Raw genomic sequence first — 21,032 nt, 5'->3', positions numbered from 1 at the left:
CACCGATACTTGTGGCACTCCACTGGTCATTTGATCAAGATCCCTTTGCAATTTTAGATACAAAACTGATGTCTCAAATTAATTATTTGCAAATTCAAGGATTGGTTATTCAAAAGTCTGGTTTTGAACCATTGGAACTTTCTTCAAAGATTTACACTTTACTGCATTGCAGTAAAAATTACTGTCTCTGTGCTGTAACATTTAGATGATGTACTGAAGGACAGTATGGAGATGAAAATTAGATGAGAATTTTTCATGGATACCAGAAGTACTGATGTATCTGCAGGAACAGAAGTCAGGTAATTTGCAGAATCACAGAAGTGATATGATGCAAAGGAGGCCATTTGGCCCATCACCGCCTCCACCAGTTTCTCTGACTACAAGTTGAGAATGAAAGGCAAGAGTAGTTCCACTCAATTGGATAACAGCGAAGCAGTCGGACCAGAGTTGACTGCAGACGTATTGAGAAGGTGAAGGAATGATAATTGCACCACTCTCCTCATTGGTCAATTGCTACTTTGACAAGAGCCGTTGTTTTTTGGTACAATGACAGGACTGGAAACCTGCTAGTAGGGATTCAACCCCCGTGGATGTAAATGAAAGACGGGCCTCCATTTGCAGCAGCAGAAGTGATGACAGCGCAGACTAGGGGTCAGCTGGGAAGGTAAATTTCCCTCTTAAGGACTTACCTCGGGAATAGATGGAGCAAAGGCTCAGCAGGTGTGGACGTTGACACGGGGATTGCTGGGCACATGAACTGATATATTTGGGCTATGGCTAAACCAGAGGCACGTGTAGTGTCTTCCACCTGTCCTCCTTCTCTAACCAAAGAAAAAGACCATGTGTGCAGGATTGGTAAGGTAAGGCTTCTTTAAATTTACTCAATCTCTCTTGGCAATTTAGAGCAGAGGGGATAGAAGCTAGGGAAGATGTATGCTCCTCTTGCAGGATGTGGGAGGTAAGGGTTACCACTGATATCCCTGCTGACTTTGCCTGTGAGAAATGCACCCAACTCCAGCTCATTCGGGAGACTGATCGAGTGATAGAGAGGAGTTGTATGGAGGTAGTCACACCTAAGTTACAAGATGAAGATAGCTGGGTGACCGTCAGGACAGAGAAAGGGAATAGGCATACAGTGCAGGGACTCCCTGTGGCTGTTCCCCTCAATATTAAGCATACTGTTTTGGATACTGTTGGGGGTATTACCTATCAGAGGAAAGATACAGCAGCTAGGTTTCTGGCACTGAGCTTGACTCTGTGACTCAGAAGGGAAGTGGAGAGAAGGAGAGCAATATTGATTGGAGATTCAGTGGTGAGAGGAATGGATGGTATGGTGCCTCCTTGGTGTTAGGGTCAGGGATGTCTCAGATCGAGACTACAGGGTTCTTAAGGAGGAGGGAGAGCAGCCATCGGTACCAATAACATAGATAGGGAAAGGGATGAGGACCTGAAAAGAGAATGTAGGGAGTTAGGTTGGAAACTAGAAGGCAGGACGAGCAGAGTAGTAATCTCAGGATTGCTACCAGTACCACGGGCTAGTGAGGCTAGGAACAGAGAACAAGTGCAGATGAACACATGGCTGCAGGGCTCGGAGGAGGGAGGGCTTCAGATATGTGAATCATTGGGATACCTTCTGGGAAAGGTGGGACCTGTACAAGAAGAATGGGTTGCATCTGAACTGGAGGGGCACCGATATCCTGGGCAAGAGTTTTGCTAGAGCTCTTCGGGAGGGTTTATACTAGATTGGCACGGGGCTAGGAACTGGAGCTATTGATCAAATGATGGAGGAGGTAGAGAATAGCCTGCAGAGAGTCTGCGAAGAAAGATAGACAGTTGATTGGGTAAAGGCGCAGTAAGTGAGATGGGTTGAAGTGTATCTATCTTAATGCAAGAAGTGTCAAGAATAAGGGTGACAAACTTACAGCATAGATCAGTACTTGGAACTATAATGTTGTGGCCATCACGGAGGCTTGGACATTACAGAGGCAGAAATGGGTGTTGGATGTTCCAAAAGGAATGGGGGTGGGAGGCGAAAGAGACTTTTTAAAAAAATTAGATTACCTACATTGTGGAAACAGGCCCTTCGGTCCAACAAGTCCACACTGACCCTCCGAAGAGTAACCCACCCATTTCCTTACACTTACTCCTGAATAATGCACCTAACACTATGGACAATTTAGCATGGCCAATTCACCTGACCTGCATGTCTTTGGACTGTGGGAGGAAACTGGAGCACCCAGACACATGTGCAAACTCCACAGACTGGAATCGAACCTGGGTTCTGGCCCTGAGGCAGCAGTGCTAACCATTAAGCTACCATGCCGTGGGGGAGAAGCATTGCTAATCAGGGATAGTGTCATAGCTGCTGAATGGGAGGTCGTTGAGGAGGGTTTATCTCCAGACTCAGTGTGGGTGGAAACAGGAAAGCAGCAGTCACTGTACTGGGAGTTTTCTACACACACCCCAATAGCAACAGAGACACCAAGGAGCAGATTGGAAGACAGATTTTGGAAAGGTGCAGAAGTAACAGGATTGTTATCATGGATGACTTTAACTTCCCTAATACTGATCGGAACCTCCTTGATTCAAATAGTTTGGTGGGAGCAGTTTTTGTCAGGTGTGTACAGGAAGAGTTCCTGACTCAATATGTAGATAGGTCGACTAGAGGGGAGGCCATGTTGGATTTCGTGCTTGGCAATGAACCATGCCAGATGTCCAAACTCTCAGTGAGACAGCATTTCGGTGACAATCCCTGACCTTTACTATCATCATGGACAGGGATAGGAGCAGACTGTATTGAGAAGTATTTAAATGGGGAGGGGGAATTACAATACTATTAAGCAAGAACTGAAGTACCTAAATTGGGAACAGTTGTTCTCGGGGAAATGCACAACAGAAACGCCTGGTTGTTTAAGGAGCACCGGCTGATAGTGCTGGATAGGTTTGTCTCACTGAAGCAAGGAAGGGATGTTAGGTTGAAAGAACCTTTGGTGACAAGGGATGTGAAACATCTAGTCAAGAGGAAGAGGGAAGCTTACTTAAGGTTGTGAAGGCAAGGATCAGACAGGGCTCGAGAGGGTTAAAAGGTAGCCAGGAAGGAACTGAAGAATGGACTTAGGAGAGCTTGAAGGGGGCATCAAAAAGCTTTAGCAGATAGGATGAAGGAAAACCCTAATGCATTCTATACTTACGTGAGGAACAACAGGATGGCCAGAATGAGGGTCGGGCCGATCAGGGATAGTGGAGGGAACTTGTGCCCGGAGTCCGAGGAGGTCCTTAATGAATACTTTTCTTCTATATTCACAACTGAGAGACCTTGACGTTTATGGGGACAGCGCAAAACAGACTGATGTGCTTGAACAGTTGATGGAAGGAAGAAAGATGTGCTAAAAATTTTGAAAACATAAGGATAGATAAGTCCCCTGGGCCAGATGGGATATAAACTAGGAGTGTGTGAGGACTGCAGATGCTGGAGATCAGAGCTGAAAAATATGTTGCTGGAAAAGCGCAGCAGGTCAGGCAGCATCCAAGTAGCAGGAGAATCGACGTTTCGGGCATAAGCCCTTCTTCAGGAATGAGGAAGGTGTGCCAAGCAGGCTAAGATAAAAGGTTGGGAGGAGGGACTTGGGGGAGGGGCGTTGGGAATGCGATAGGTGGAAGGAGGTTAAGGTGAGGGTGATAGGCCGGAGAGGGGGTGGGGGTGGAGAGGTCGGGAAGAAAATTGCAGGTCAAGAAGGCGGTGCTGAGTCCGAGGGTTGGGACTAAGATAAGGTGGGGGGAGGGGAAATGAGGAAGCTGGAGAAATCTGCATTCATCCCTTGTGGTTGGAGGGTTCCTAGGTGGAAGATGAGGCTTTCTTCCTCCAGGCGTCGTGTTGCCATGGTCTGGCGATGGAGGAGGCCAAGGACCTGCATGTCCTTGGCGGAGTGGGAGGGGGAGTTAAAGTGTTCGACCACGGGGCGGTTGGGTTGGTTGGTGCAGGTGCCCCAGAGGTGTTCTCTGAAATGTTCCACAAGTAGGCGGCCTGTCTCCACAATGTAGAGGAGGCCACATCGGGTGCAGCGGATGCAGTAAATGATGTGTGTGGAGGTGAAGGTGAATTTGTGATAGATATGGAAGGATCCCTTGGGGCCTTGGAGGGAAGTGAGGGGGGAGGTGTGGGCGCAAGTTTTGCATTTCTTGCGGTTGCAGGAGAAGTGCCGGGAGTGGAGGATGGGTTGGTGGGGGGTGTGGACCTGACGAGGGAATCATGGAGGGAGTGGTCTTTCCGGAACGCTGATAGGGGAGGGGAGGGAAATATATCCTTGGTGGTGGGGTCTGTTTGGAGGTGGCGGAAATGACGAAGGATGATACGCTGTATATGGAGGTTGGTGGGGTGGTAGGTGAGGACCAGTGGGGTTCTGTCCTGGTGGCGATTGGAGGGGCAGGGTTCAAGGGCGGAGGAGCGGGAAGTGGAGGAGATGCGGTGGAGAGAATGGTCAACCATGTCTGAGAGGAAATGGCGGTCTTTGAAGGAGGAGGCCATCTGGGTTGTTCGGTATTGGAATTGGTCCTCCTGGGAGCAGATGCGGCGGAGGCGCAGGAATTGGGAATATGGGATGGCGTTCTTACAGGGGGCAGGGTGGGAGGAGGTGTAATCTAGGGAGCTATGGGTGTCGGTCGGTTTATAGTAAATGTCCGTGTTGAGTCGGTCGCCTGAGATAGAAATGGAGAGGTCTAGGAAGATGGGATATACCCAAGGTTACGACAGGAAGCAAGGGAAGAGATTACTGTGCCTTTGGCAATGATCTTTGCATCCTCACTGCCCACTGGAGTAGTCCCAGATGATTGGAGGGTGGGAAATGTTATTCCCTTGTTCAAGAAAGGGAATAGGGATAATCCTGGAAATTGCAGACCAGTCAGTTTTACGTTTATGGTGGGCAAGTTATTGGAGAGGATTTTGAGAGATAGGATTTATGATTACTTGGAAATCCATTGCTTGATTAGAGATAGCCAGCGTGGCTTTGCAAGGGACAGGTCATGTCTCACAAACCTTATTAAATTCTTTAAGGATGTGACTAAACACATTGATGAAGGTAGAGCAGTGGATGTGATGAACATGGATTTGGGAAAGGCTTTTGATAATGTTCCCCATAGTAGGCCCATTCAGAAAGTAAGGAGGTATGGGATACAGGGAAATCTGGCTGTCTGGATACAGAATTGGCTGGCCCATTGAAGACAGAGGGTGGTAACGATGGAATGTATTCAGCCTGGAGCTTGGTGACCAGTGGTGTTTCACAGGAATCAGTTCTGGGATCTCTGCTTTTTGTGACATTTATCAATGACTTAGATGAGGAAGTAGAAGGGTGAGTTAGTAAGTTTGCCAATGACACAAAGGTTGGTGGAGTGGTTGGTAGTGTGGAGGGCTGTATAGGTTGCAACAGGACATTGCCAGGATGCAGAAGTGGGCTGATAAGTGGCAGATGGAGTTCAACCTTGAGAAGTGTGACGTGATTCATTTTGGAAGGTTGAATATAGAATACAGGGTTAAAAGGCAGGATTCTTGGCAGTGTGGAGGAACAGAAGTATCTTGGCGTCCATCATGGATCCCTCAAAGTTGCCACCCAAGTTGATAGGGTTGTTAAGAAGGCGTATGGTGTCTTGGCTTGGGATTGAGTTTAAGAGCCGCAAGGTTACATTGCTCTATAGAGCTCTAGTTAGACTACACCGGGAATATTGTGTTCAGTTCTGGTCGCCATATTACAAGAAGGATGTGGAAGCTTTAGAGAGGATGGAGAGGAGATTGACCAGGATGCTGCCTGGACTGAGGGCATGTCTTATGAAGGAAGATTGAGAGAGCTCGCGTTTTTCTCATTGGAGTGAAGAAGGATGACAGGTGACTTGATAGAGGTGTACAAGATGATGAAAGGCATAGATAGCCAGAGACATTTTCCCAGGGTGGAAATAGCTATCATGAGGGGACATAATTTTAAGGTGATTGGAGGAAGGTTTAGGGGAGATATCAGAGGTAGGTTCTTTACACCTATGGTGGGTGCGTGCACTGCCAGTGGTGGTAGCAGTATCAGATACCTTAGGAACATTTAGGCGAATCTTGGATAGGCACATGGAAGGCAGTACAATGGAGGCTATGTAGGTTAATTTGATCTTAGAGTAGGATAAAAGGTCGGCAAAACATCAAGGGCTGAAGGGCCTGTACTGTGCTGTACAGATTTCAGAGGCAACACCATCTTCAAGGACTTAGAAGAGGGAAGAATGGATGGAGGTGGAGTGGTGCTTAATATATATGGTGTGGTCAAGGGTTAGTATTTTTTGACAAGACACAAGTCAATACAGATTTGAAGGAGGTGCAATGGTTCCATTGGAGAGAACCAAGAAAAGAAATTGGTACTGGATCTGATTGAAGAGGATTCTAAACAGTTCAGCCTCAGCAGCTGAATTCACAGGCTGAACCATGCCATCATTGACGGGCATATTCAAGGAAGTTCCTTCTCTTATTAGTTTCTGTTTAAATGATTGGCACCATTTGTGACTGGATGTAGCATAATTGGAGTAACCTAACCAATGCATTTTACAGGAACATGGAGGACAGGAGTATGGAAGCTAAGCCATTCACCTAATTCTACCACTCAATTAGATAAGGAAATTGAGCAGGTAGAGTAGAGGTACTGATCAACCTAACCAATCCCCTGTTAATAGTCAATGTTTCACCCCACCCAGCCTCAGGAATACCTCTTGGCTACAAAGGCATTTGAGCTTGTGATAAGTGCAAATTTCTTCTTTGCTAGTGATCTTTTGTCTCCCTTTGGGACTATTCACTTTCCCTTCCCAGTGTCTGAATTATCTGAGAAACTCTAGTTACTCCTTTATCTCCTCACAAGTTAAGATAGTCCTGATTGACTATAAAAAAACTCAACTAATAACCTTACTAGCTGATCATGTATTGCTTCTCAACATAGAAATTAGGAACAAGAATTGACCACTTGCTCCACAAACCTGCGCTGTCAGTCAATAATATTGTGCTCCATTCAATAGTGCTCACAGCTCCACAATATTCCCAATAACTTTAGATTGTTGAATAAAAGTGAGTTGAACAACCTCTGTCTTAAAACACATTCAAGGACCTTACCTCCAATAATCTCTGGGGAAGAAAATTTCAAGATTTAGAATCTTCAGGAAAAAACATTTCTTTCTATTTTTATCATAAAAGGGAGACCCCTGGTTTTTAAACTGTGCCTTGATCTTAGCCGCTCCCACATGAGGGAACATCTTTTCGGAATCCATGCTGTCAAATCTCTATGATCTGGCTGCCCCTGTGCACCAATCGCTGAAGACTGGTACAGCATGTAATTAGGAAAGCTAACAAAATATTGTTATTTATTGTGAGGGAAACTGAATACAAAAGTAGAGAAGTCATGCTTCCAGTTAGAAAGGCGAGATCACAACTGGGGCAGTGCACACAATATTGGTCTCCTTACTTAAAGGAAGGTTGTAAAATGCCCGAAGTTCAGAGAATCTTGTTCGGAGGAAAATATTGTACAGGCTAGGCTTGTATTCACTAAAGTTTAGATAAATAAAAGGCAACTTGATTGAAATACAAGATTCCAAAGAGTCTGGACAGTGTGGCTATGAAAAGGACGTTGTGGGAGAATATAGAACTAGGGTTCACTTGAAAATGAGGGATTTCCTCAGAGGGTCATGGGTCTTTGGCACTTTCTTTCTCAAAAGGCAGTGGAAGCAGAGGTAGACAGACACTTGATAAGCAAGCAGGTGAAAGTTTATCAGAGGGTCACAGCAGTGTAAGTGGATCAGCTGTCATCTCATTGAATGGAAGAGTAGGTACAAGCAGCTGTCAGGCCTTTTTCTGATAAATGCATGCTCCATCAGGAAGTAATATGTTTCAATAAGATCACTATTCATTTTTCTGAAGTTCAATGGACACCCAGCCTGTCCAATCCTTCTTCTAAAGAAAAACCCCAAATCCTGTATATCAATCAATTAAACCTTCTCTGAATCTCCTAACATATTTATACTTTTTTTTGTTTTTGATTCACTCATGGACTTGGGCGCTGCTGGCTGCCTAGCAATTATTGCCTGTCCTTGGTTACCCTGGAGAAGATGGTGGTGGGCTGCCTTCTTAAACTACTGCAGTCCATGTACTGTACATCGACTCACAATGTCCTTAGGGAAGGAATTCCAACATTTTGACCTACAACAGTGAAGGAAGGGTAATACTTTCCAAGTCAGGATGGTGAGTGGTTGGAGGGGAACTTGCAGATGGCGCCATTCTCCCGTTTCTGCTGCCTCTGTCCTCTGAAATGGAAGTGGGCTTGGGTTTGGAAGGTGCTGTTGAAGGATCTTTCAGGCAGTGCATCTTGTACAAAGTACACACTGCTGCTGAGCATCGTTAGTGAAGGCAGTGGATGTGGTGCCCAATCAAGCCGGCTGTTTTGTCCTGGATGCTGTCAAGTTTCTTGCATGTTGTTGAACTGTACTCAGTCAAGTGGGGAGTATACCATCACACTTCTGACTTGTGCCTTGTAGATGGTGGACAGGCTTTGAGCAATCAGGGGCTGACAGTATAGGAGCAGCACGGTGGCTCAGAGGCTAGCACTGCTGCCTCACAGCACCAGGTACCAGGTTCGATTCCAACCTTGGGTGACTGTCTGTGTGGAATTTGCACATTCTCCCTGTGTCTGAGTGGGTTCCCTCCGGATGCTCCAGTTTCCTCCCACAATCCAAAGATGTGTAGGTCAGGTGAATTGGCCATGCTAAATTGCCCATATTGTCAGGTGCATTAGTCAGGTGTAAATATTAGGTAGGGGAATGGGTCTGGGTGGGTTACTCTTCAGAGGGTCGGTGTGGACTTGTTGGGCCTAAGGGTCTGTTTCCATACTGTAGGGAATCTAATCTAATCAAAGTATTCCCAGCCTCTGACCTGCTCTTGTAGCCACCGTTTATGTCATGAGTCTGGTTGGGTTTCTGGTCAATGGTAACATGCAAGGACGTTGATGGATGATGGTAAGGCCATTGAATGTCATGGGGGTGGTGGTCAGATCGTCTATTATTGGTGACAGTCATTGCTACACAAATGCCAGGCATAAATGTTATTTGCCACTTGTCAGGATAAACCTGGATTTTGTCCGAATCTTGTTGCATTTGAACATAACCTGCTTCAGTACCTGAGAGGTTGTGAATGGTGCTGAACATTGTCTAAGCATCAGCGAACTCCTCCACCTCTGACCTTATGATGGAGGGAAAGTCATTGATGAGTCAGCTGAAGATGGTTGGGTCTGGGACACTACTCTGAGGAACTCCTGCAGAGATGTCCTGGAGCTGAGATGGCTAACCTCTAATAACCACAACCATCTTCCTATGTGCTGGTATGACTCCAAATAGCAGAGTTTGCCCCCGATACACATTGATTCCAGTTTTGATGGGGCTCTTTGATGTCACATTCGGTTGACTGCACCCTTGATGTCAAGTGCTGTCACCTTCACCTCTGGAATTCAGCCCTTTAGTCCATGTTTGAACCAAGGCTGTAATGAGGTCAGGAACTGAGTGGCAGAACCCAAACTGGGCATCACTGAGCAGGTTAGTTATTCTTGAGCAGGTCACTGTTGATGACACCTTTCATCACTTTTCTTAAATGATGAGACCAAAAATGTACACACTGCTGCTGAGCATCGTTAGTGGAGGGAGTGGATGTGGTGCCCAATCAAGCTGGCTGTTTTGTCCTGGATGCTGTCAAGCTTCTTGCATGTTGTTGAATTGTACTCATCCAGTCAAGTGGGGAGTATACCCAAATATGGTCTCACCAAGGACTGCACCAATGTTTCAAAACATCAGTACTTTTCTATTCTATTCCCCTTGAAGTAACCAACATTCCACCTACTTTCCAGTCATTTGCTGTATCTGCATTACTAACTTTATGATTTCAGAATATCTAAATCCTTCTGCACACTCTCTCCATTTAAATAACATGATAGATTTAAAGTTAATTATTTTCCATTTGCTTTGCCTGTCTATAGTAGGTTATGCTGTTGGATGTTTCCCTTGCCACTTTTCCCCTTATCTCTTTCCTTATCTCATGTACTTTGGTCTCCACTATTCTCAGTAAATTAGCATTGTCACACACACCTCCCCCTTCTCCCATCACACTGGCCCATTCTGTCTGCTGTCCCTGTGTAACCATTGATGATCCTTATATTTTCTTTCCTTTTCCTCACTCTCTTTTTGTCCTTTCCACCAATTTCTCCCTTCTACCTACCCTTATCCTTTCTCTTCCCTCCCTGTTCATTTTTCTCTCCATCTGCATCAATATTTCTCAGCCTTCTTTCTTCCATTTCACTGTTTCCACCAACCCCCCCCTCAACTTTTTCTCAGGGCCAACTCTGCCAGTGTGACAAAGAACAGAACCAGCAGTTTGCAGAGAAGTCACTTCCCAAATTTATTTTTATTCCTAACTTGGCCCCTTCATTTGCACTATCAAACACATCCGCAAAGAGGTGACAAGTTGGTTTTGACTGTTTTGTTTTGAAAAGTACACTATTTACAGATGTGGCAGCACCAATTGTTCACAACATGCTGATCCTCCCAATAACCCAGAAAATGGTAAAAAGCAATTACTTGAAGTTTGAACAGGTTAAAAACAAAATACATTTTGAATTTTGCAAAGTTAGTCAGCAAACACACGTCACCATGGGGACACAAGAATCACTCCCCTTAGACAAACTCTGAGGGAAAAACTTAGCCAAATGAGAGGAATGGGAAGAAATAAGAAGAAATTTGGAACATTTGCCCAAAATCCCTGCCCAAATTCTTATTTACATTATTGCAAATGGAATTTCACTGGATACCTGTTAGATTATGATTGGAAGGTTGTTGTGGAGTTGGTGGTTGAAGTAAGTGGTAGTAGTGTAAGAGTAACTTAAAATAAACAGTCAACCTAACAGTGGTAATTTAAGGGATTGCCTAAGCTGGAATACTGTGACAGGAATCCAACACTAATATAAGCCCTTGTCTGCCCAAAAGTAAACTGTAGCTCATAGGCTGGACTAGGAAATAAATTTAAAATATTCAAACAAGTGGAGAAATTATTTCCCATTTCTCTGACTTGCACCACATCATCCCTTGCAGGTATCAAGTCACACCAGAGCATGATTCCACACATTTCTCATCCAGATGTCCTGATGCTACTTCATCACCAGTTAAGAAATCACAATCAAATCATTAATTAATGCCTGCAGGGATAACAGTGGAATGATCAAAAACAGGAAGGATTCAGACCCAGAAAGATTTATGCCATTTATGAGATCCCCAACTTGATTGAGACCAAAAAATTTCGCAAAAGACCCAATGATCAATTACTGGAAGATGACTAAGCAGCACATCCAAAAATGCATTGGACTGAGGAGAGGAAAATATATATTTTGTAAAGCTTTACCTGAACCTTCATCTTCCACCATGTCTTGTTTCATGTTTTTTTTTTAAAACAGCTCAAGAATCAAAAGCTCATTATATACAAATGCATTTATATTTTCAAAAGTTATTCCAAATTGATGGACTTTAGGGGCACTGGATAACTTAAACACAAATAAAATACAATATTTTTTAGTGACTCCAGGCTAAACACTAACCAACGCTCTTTGAGAAGTTGTCCTTTCATACTTTGTTCTGTAATGTAGTGTCCGTAAGCCCTGTAGATTGGAATGCACATTCCCATCATCTTGAATACAGTGAGGTGCAGCACCCAGTACAGAAATCATCCATTTGTCAGAAAAAGGTATTAAGTAAAGTGAAAAAACACTTTCATAACCTCTTTGCATTGTTCTTCCAACTAGGCAAGTCTACGGATGTATACATGATACCAAGCACAGAATTCCAATGTGCTAGTATCATTCATTCCCATAAGTCCTAATTATAAGTCTAAAATTTCTTGGGATAAGTACTGAAATCTCAAATTTGAGATCTTTACCACTTTTGAGCTGGAAAACCATAGAGTGATATCTCTCAGCACGGTGGGACCAGTCTCCTTTTCTTGATGCACTCCCAGATCCAATTCACAGAGACCTTTGACGCGTGTATATTATCCTTTGTTTCACCAACCACATGCGTTGCTGTAGCCAGGTCATATTCTGTAACCAGGTCACCATCATATGCAATGAAGTATCGTCGGAGTTTGCTGTAATCTTGCACTGACGTGGGCAAATAAAGCTTTACTCCAGTAAATATGTTCAGCAGGGTCTGAGGAAAAACGGTATTCTGTAAGTAAGGGAGGTCTCAATTTCTCAAAGGCTCTGACTTTCCTTACTTTTATTTACCATTAAATATAAAATGCAATGTCTAGCTCAAATTCAGTGAACTAAAAACAGCAATAACACACCTGGGAAGTTCCAGAGGATTGGAGGTTGGCAAATATTTATCCTTACTCAAGGAAGGTCCTGGTAATGTCCAATGAATTAGTTCAATGGGCAAGTCTTTATCAACAATAGCCATTTTAAAAAGTCAACAGAAACTTGAAAAAGTTTTGAGTTAATTATGGATAGTCAACACAAATTTGAAGTAACAGAAAGTTGGCAGAGGGAATGCAATGGATGTTATCCAAATGGATTTTAACAAAGAATTTGGTAAAGAACCACCTAAAAGGCAGTTGAATAAAACTGTATCTCATGGAATAAGAGGGTCAGCGTGAACTAAGATAAAGGTGGCTTACAGGCAGGAAATTAAAAAAAAGGATTTGATTATTTTTCAGACAAGAGGATGACAGACAGGAGAAATTTAATACAGAGAAGTGTGAAGTTATAGGTTTAGCAGAAGGGGTCAGAATGTAATACTTCAACTTAATGGAAGACTATTAAGACAACTTTATAGAGACTAAATGATACCGTGGAAAGAGTTTACAAGAACAAGGGGACCTCTGGGTATTCCCAAAGATTTTTGAAAATGGCAGAAAATACAAAGATTGTTTAAAAATGTTGCAGTCAGTTTTAGTTCATCTTTTAGAATGTGTTTTGGCAACTGAAGTTAAATGGGAGATGATCACAAACAACTGTTTAAGAAATTAGTACATCTTAAGTAAACGCAAATTGAACAGGTCTGAATGTAGTTAATCAGTGTTATCCTACAAGGTCACAATTGATCATGGGTAAATATTGAACAAGGGCTGATCCAATTTTGAATCTCTTTGTGGATGCCCATCATTATTGATATATGCTAGCAATTCTGAGAGTGACTTGCATACTCCATTAGAGTATTAGAAATCATTCATATACATTACAAAATCAAAGAGCTGTGTGGAAAGTAAATAAGAATTTGCATTTCTGCTGCATTATTCCAAAGAATGTCATGCTGCCATAGAGATAAGCAGTGAGATTAAAATTTTTCTGTTTAATTTACCTGCTTGTGTTTACTCAAAAAGCAAGTGGTCAATAGTCTGTTAGCTAGGGACAGGCAGAGAGAAAGCATCTGCCATGAGCTGGGAATCAGCTGGAGCACCAGTTATTTTATGAAGAGCCAATAGGATCTCCTTGTATAAATCCAGAATCAAGAAGGCAGTGAAGCGCATGCTTGAACTTAATGGTTTATCGTCCAGAAGCCTTCAAACAAAAATGGAACATAAATTTGTCAAAACTTAAATGTAAGGACCCCCATGAAATTTCATACCTCAGAGACAGTAGCTGGAATATCAAGAAGAATTCGAGTAAATATACAGGGCTGTGGCATACTTCCAAGTTGGTCACTAAAGTGAATGGACCTTCAAAATTTTGTAAGATAAAGGAACTATCTGAGCAGAACCATTAAGTTGAAGTCAATTTATAGAAGTCTTCATAAATTATAATATTACATTCTTTTCATCCATTCATAGAGATATAGAGTCATGCAACTTGGAAACAGACTCTTCAGTCCAACTAGTCCATGCTGACCATGTTTCCAAACTAAACTAATCCCACCCATCTGCATTCGATCCATATTCCTCCAAACCCTTTCTATTCATGTACTTATCCAAATGTCTTTTAAATTTTGTAACTGCACTCGCATCTACCATTTCTAGAAGGTCACCACTCAACCTCCTACGTTTCAGTGAAAAAAGTTCCAGCCTACCCAATCTCTTTTTACAACTCAAACTCCCCATTCTTGGCAATATCCTGGTAATAATAATAATAATAATAATAATAATATCCAGTTTAATAACATCCTTTCTATGATAGGGCGACCAGAACTGCAAACAATACTCCAGAAGAGGCCTCATTAATATCCTGTACAATCTCAACACGACATCTCAGTTCCTATTCTCAAAGTTCTGAGCAATGAAGGGAAGCATGCTAAACACTTTCTTAACCACCCCGTTTACCTGTGATGCAAATTTCAAAGAATTATGTACTGGAATCCCTAGATCTCTCTGTTCTACGACACTATCCAGGCTTTACCATTAATTGTATAAGTCCTACCCTTGTCTGTTTTACCAAAATGTAATACCTCGCATTCGTCCAAATTATACTCCATTTGCCACTCCTCAGCCCAATTGATCAAGATCTCTTTGTAATCATAGGTAATCACCTTCACTGTTCACTACATCACTGCAAACTTACTAACCATACCTCCTATATTCACATCCAAATCATTTATATAAATGACAAAGTAGACCCAGTACCAATCCTTGTGTCACAGGCCTCCACTCCAAAAAACAACTCTCCACCATCACCCTCTGTCTCCTATCGCAAAGCCAGTTTTGTATCCAAGTTCACCCTGAATCCCATGTGATCTAACTTGGTTAATTTCATAAACAATAAAATTAGTTCTGGCATAAAAATGTGAAATCGCGCATGTTGTTCAGTCAATCATGAGGTGTTAAGATTTCTCTCTTCATTAATGGTCATCAGCAGGATTGTAACAGAAAGAACATTCAAACTTGGGCTTTATAAATAGATGCTTTGAGTACAACAGCATGGAAATTATGCTGAAACTTTAGAAAAATTTGACTTAGGTCACACCCACAGTATTGTATTCAGTCTGCTCACCCCTTTAGAAGGATGTTAAGGTCCTGCAAAGGATACAGAGAAGATTTACCATAATTGCCCCAAAAATTGGAGATTTCAACAATAAATTTTAAATTGAAGAAGCTGAGATTATTCCTCTTGGGAAAAAGCAGATTGAGGGGAGACTGGACAGTGGTCTATAAAATTATGACAGGTTTTGATGAAGTTAAAATAACTCCACGGAGGCCAATATCCCATAACTAAGTCTGCCTTTATTTACACGTGGAGAGTCCCTAACACTGATCCAGTTCCCTCAGAGCCTGCTCTCAGAGTGAACAGAACCTCTGACACTCCAGGTCTTATCTGTCATCTAGGGCTCCCTGATTGGACCAGTCAGGGAACTCATATTCTATGAGGTCCACCTGGCTGACCTCATTACAACTACTACAAAGGTCAACAAAGGAAAAACTATTCTTCATCACCTGGCACAAGGACATGGGGATGTAGATTTGGGCAAGAGGAGAAACAAAAGGAACAGGAGGAAGAATTTTATTTTAAATTAACACAATGAGTGTTAGCGACTTGGAAACCTCTGCCTATGAGGAAGGTAAAAGCAGAGACAATGAACAATTTCAAGGAAATGAGGTAAGCATTTGAAGGAAATGAACTTGCAGGTCTGCAGGAATGGAGTGGATGGAGTGTGACTGACTAGATTGCTTCAGAGAGCTATACTGACTCAAAGCACTGAAGAGCTTCTTATGGTACTACAATTGACATGAAGGTTCTAAATCAATCATTTTGCTTCATCACTGTAGTATTCTCATATTTCCTTGGTTTTACCAACATTTGTTAAGCTCCATTTAAACTGACCAGACAAACCAAAACTCTATTTAATAATGAGTATAACAAAGAGATCTGTTCACAATCATGTTTACAGTGTGTTAACCTACACATTCTCTCCACACTACTATAAATCCTATTATGGATCAGAGCACTTTAAAATCAATCAATGTTACAAATACAAAGTAGAGACACAAAAGACAAACTGAAATCATACTCTTACAATGCCTGAAAACAAAAATATTTTCCCTCTGTCTGACTGAATATTATTCCACCAACTTTGTTTTTGTGTATATGTGAATAAAACCATTTATGCCAACTGTCTCCATTCCAAGTGATATGGAATTTCACGTTAGCTGTATCTCTATTTGCCAGTTCAGAAAACAGGCTTTATCTAAAGCCCTTGTGATGAGCAGAACAAGACTTAGGGATTCCCCTTTCATCCTTGCCCCATTAGAAGTATGGTGATACTGTTGAACTTTATGAATTAAAAGAGTTTTACGTACTAGATTTGGTGAGTGAACATGCAACAAGCAGCTTATGATCAATTCATTGCTAACATATTAGCTGTAGGTTTTGTGGAGCTGAGTAGGAAGTAGTTCAGCTGTCAGCAAAATTATAATGGAGTAACACAGGGACGAGTGCTCAAGACCGAGTAATGGATTAGTGCCAAGGCAGCTTCAACAACAGTGAGAACTACCATTTTAACTCAAGGAACCCCTACGATTCTTGTTATTATAGATCAGATCATTCTTCTGAGTAACGGTCACTGGACCAGAAATATTAACTCTGATTTTTCTTCACAGATGCCAGACCTGCTGAGCTGTTCGAGCAACTACATTTTTTTTGTTGTTGTTAATGTTTCATTGATGTCAGGGAACTAAAACAGACAGCAGCACGTTGTTGAATGCATGCATGTACTGGAAGTACAGCATTGTTATTTTATTTTCATCTTTTGAAAACAATACTGGACAATGCTGTTTTCGCTGCACGCTCTGGTTGACCAGTCGGCTCAAATCTCAGAAAATGTTGTTACAATTAAGAGACTCATGAGATTGAGTTTTTGGGGCTTTGTTTTAAATGAAGGGGTCAGCTGATCTATTCTGAAGCCTGCTCAATAGTGAGTGTGGGTGATTCAATGGCCAAAGGCGGCTTGGATTGTTTTACTGGGAGGGTACAAGGTGCTTCAAGATAACAGCAGCAAGACTTAAATTTACAATGCGAGTCTCCTAAATTGCAGAAAAATGTTAATAGCATCATGTAGTAAGCAGTTATGCTGAAGGAGCAGCGCTGGGAAAGCTTGTGATTTCAAATAAACCTGTTGGACTATAACCTGGTGACATGTGACTACTGACTTCATCCAGGACAAAGCAGCCTTTTTTTTTTATCGGCACCAAATCCACAAACATTCACTCCCTCGATCACCGATGCTCAATAATAGCAATATACACCATCTATAAGATGCACTGCAGAAATTCACCAAGTCTCCTTAGACAGCACGTTTGCAATCCATGATCACTACCACCAGGAGGACAAGGGCAGTAGATACATGGAAGATCGCCACCGGCAAGTTCCCCTTCAAGCCACTCACTATCCTGACGTACAAATATATCACCGTTTCTTCAGTGTTGCTAGGTCAAAAACCTGGAAGTCCCTCCTTTAGTGGCATTGTGATTCAACCTATACCAAATGGACTGGCGCAGATCAAGAAGCAGCTCACTACAACCTTAAGGGCAACTAGGGATGGGTAACAAATACTGCCTACATCCCATGATTAAAGAAAGAAAACTTACTTTCAAGATGAAAGGAGAGTTAGGGTGAAAAATAGCTAATTAGCTCCTCTATCCAAATGCACAGTTAATGTGTTTCACTTCGTCATGGGGAAGAGGATAGAGGAAGCTACTTCCAAGATCCAGCTACCAGATTACCAACAAATCGCACTGAGACAGTAGGGGTTAGTATGATCAGCAGAGAGAAACTAGTTGGCAAACTCGTACAATCAGATGTCAGAGTTACATCCTGAAGTCTCTGTGGATTCTGGAAGATTTCCTTTGTCTTAGTCAGAGACAAGAATCGCTGTAACAGGCTTTATTGTAGGTGCTGGATTTAAAGAATCTTTCCAAAATCTAAAAAGCACTTGGAAATAGTTACTCAAAGTTACTATTTAGTGAAACAGGGATGCAGGAACTTATTATCAGTGACAGCAACAGTGGGCCAATTGCTTTCAGGAACATAATTCCACAGAGAGTGTAATGCAAGGTAAATATAAAAGGGGAATATTGCTTACTGTTGTTTTAATTGCCTACACAAAAGTAAAAGCTATTAAGTCATTTGTTACAGTGAAAGTTTTAAAATCATGAACATGCTATGTCATTCTTTGTTATCAAGTGAAATCTCCAATCTCTTTTTAAAAAGATCAAAAATCAAACACTAGGATTATGACCTTGTCCACCTTAATCCAATGCCAGCATCTCTACATCTTTTTAGAAGGTTATCGGTATCTATGTAGATTGTATCAGCTATGTGAATGCACTTGTTAATACTTTAAGGTCTATTTTCAGCTACTGTGCTCGAAAGGAAACTTGAAACTTTCTTCAATTTTGCAGCACAAGGTGCACAGATTTATAGAAAAATATAACTTCTCAGCAAATGTGCTGGGTAATTGATCCTCTTTATAGATAAGAAATAAGGCAGCTTTACAATCATTCATATTGCAACATCAAGAAACCATCTGAGTAAAGTATGTTAAGCAATCAAGCCTCATTTGCACAGCCAAAAAAGGATACTCAACAGAACAGCAGAGCAATGATTTCTAGAAACACAAAGAATGAGGAAGGATATTACCACATCACCACAATGACAAAAGTTGAAAGCCTCCGCAGCTGGGACATTTTGTTTATCTCAATGCCTTAAATGAGTAAAGGCTCAGGCTAATAGAGTCATAGAGATGTACAGCACGGAAACAGACCCTTCGGTCCAACCCATCCATGCCGACCAGATATTCCAACCCAATCTAGTCCCACCTGCCAGCACCAGGCCCATATCCCTCCAAACCCTTCCTATTCATATACCCATCCAAATGCCTCTTAAATGTTGCAATTGTACCAGCCTCCACCACTTCCTCTGGCAGCTCATTCCATACACGTATCACCCTCTATGTGAAACAGTTGCCCCTTAGGTCTCTTTTGTATCTTTCCCCTCTCACCCTAAACCTATGCCCTAGTTCTGGACTCCCTGACTCCAGAGAAAAGACTCTGCCTATTTACCCTATCCATGGCCCTCATAATTTTGTAAACCTCTATAAGGTCACCCCTCAGCCTCTGACGCTCCAGGGAAAACCGTCTCAGCCTGTTCAGCCTCTTCCTATAGCTCAAATCCTCCAACCCTGGCAACATTCTTGTAAATCTTTTCTGAACCCTTTCAAGTTTCAGAACATCTTTGCGATAGGAAGGAGACCAGAATTGCACGCAATATTCCAACAGTGACCTAATCAATGTCCTGTACAGCCACAACATGATCTCCCAACTCCTGCACTCAATACTCTGACCAGTAAAGGAAAGCATACCAAATGCCTTCTTCACTATCCTATCTATCTGCTACTCCACTTTCAAGGAGCTATGAACCTGCACTCCAAAGTCTCTTTGTTCAGCAATACTCCCTAGGACCTTACCATTAAGTGTATAAGTCCTGCTAAGATTTGCTTTCCCATAATGCAGCACCTCGCAGTTATCTGAATTAAACTCCATTTGCCACTTCTCAGCCCATTGGTCCATCTGGTCCAGATCCTGTTGTAATCTGAGGTAACCCTCTTCGCTGTCCACTACACCTGCAATTTTGGTGTCATCTGCAAACTTACTAACTGTACCTCTTATGCTCGCATCCAAATCATTTATGTAAATGACAAAAAGTAGAGGACCCAGCGCCGATCCTTGTGGCACTCCACTGGTCACAGGCCTCCAGTCTGAAAAACAACCCTCCACCACCCACCTTCTACCTTTGAGCCAGTTCTGTATCCAAATGGCTATTTCTCCCTGAATTCCATGAGATCTAAGCTTGCTAATCAGTCTCCCATGGGGAACCTTGTCGAAAGCCTTACTGAAGTCCATATGGATCACATCTACTGCTCTGCCGTCATCAATCTTTTGTTACTTCTTCAAAAAACTCAATCAAGTTTGTGAGACATTATTTCCCACGCACAAAGCCATGTAGACTATCCCTAATCAGTCCTTGCCTTTCCAAATACATGTACATCCTGTCCCTCAGGATTCTCTCCAACAACGTGCCCACCACCGAGGTCAGGCTCACCGGTCTATAATGTCTGTTCAATTCATCCAAATAGATCCCAGGTACAATTTCTAGCTTCTATCAAGTCAGAGCTAGTTTAAGCCTTAATGCTCCTGAGGAAAAATTCCTACATTTAATCAGTATCCGGTCTCCACTGCTGGATAGGGAATGAGAGATTTGTATTGAATAGCCTGCTGACGATCACTATAGACATTCGCAAGAAGGTACCGGAGCATTGCTGGAAACACAAAACTCACTCCCAGCAATAGTTGGTGTCTTTAGGGGCATCCTGACCACAGGAACAAAGAAGCTTATTACAAAATTGCTAAACATTATTTTTATTAAAGGAATTTATTGTGCTGGACTTTTTAAATGGCTACTAGAGATGACATGACTTATAAGATGGCCAAAACTCCATAAGCTTCAAATAGTGGATTGTCAAGGGATGAGCCTAGACAGCTCACACCTGTTATTGTTTGGACATACTGTAAAACAATGAAGCAAAGAGAACTCTGAACAATGGTCTCTGGGCCAGGCTCAGTTACAAGAGTCATTGTGGAACAACAGAAACCAAAAAATTGCATATAGAGTCACTGAGATGCACAGTACGAAAACAGACCTTTCAGTCCAACTCAACCCTGCCAAACAGATATTCTACATTGAATCTACTTCTGTTTGCCAGCATCAGGCCCATATCCTGAAAAACCCTTCCTATTCATATACCCATTCAGATGCCATTTAAATGTTGTAATTGCACCAGCCTCCACCACCTCCTCTGGCAGCTCATTCCATATACACACCACCCTCTGTGTGAAAAAAGTGCCTCTTAGATCCCTTTTAAATCTTTCCCCTCGAACCTTAAACCTATATCCTCTAGTTTTGGACTCAACTACCCTGGGGATAAGACCTTGGGTATTTACTCTATCCACGTCC

The 21,032-nt window shown here is 42.4% G+C and overlaps 1 protein-coding gene across 3 annotated transcripts in view; it reads right to left on the bottom strand.

Annotated features, from left to right (window-relative positions):
* Positions 1 to 10,422: 10,422 nt before the first annotated feature.
* lig3 (ligase III, DNA, ATP-dependent) overlaps positions 10,423 to 21,032 on the bottom strand; it is a 69,003-nt gene continuing 58,393 nt past the window's right edge. For all 3 annotated transcript variants that reach the window (XM_043718725.2, XM_087977492.1, XM_087977491.1), the window contains one exon: positions 10,423 to 12,243. In XM_043718725.2, the coding sequence (XP_043574660.2) occupies positions 12,010 to 12,243 (234 nt within the window). In that variant the 3' untranslated portion in view covers positions 10,423 to 12,009. The remainder of the gene's footprint in view (positions 12,244 to 21,032) is intronic.

The sequence above is a fragment of the Chiloscyllium plagiosum genome, unplaced genomic scaffold, assembly GCF_037043375.1.
Source record: "Chiloscyllium plagiosum isolate Xiang-an unplaced genomic scaffold, Cpla_swu_hap1 HiC_scaffold_31, whole genome shotgun sequence".
Classification (NCBI taxonomy): domain Eukaryota; kingdom Metazoa; phylum Chordata; class Chondrichthyes; order Orectolobiformes; family Hemiscylliidae; genus Chiloscyllium; species Chiloscyllium plagiosum.
This window is presented reverse-complemented; position numbering and strand designations above follow the sequence as displayed.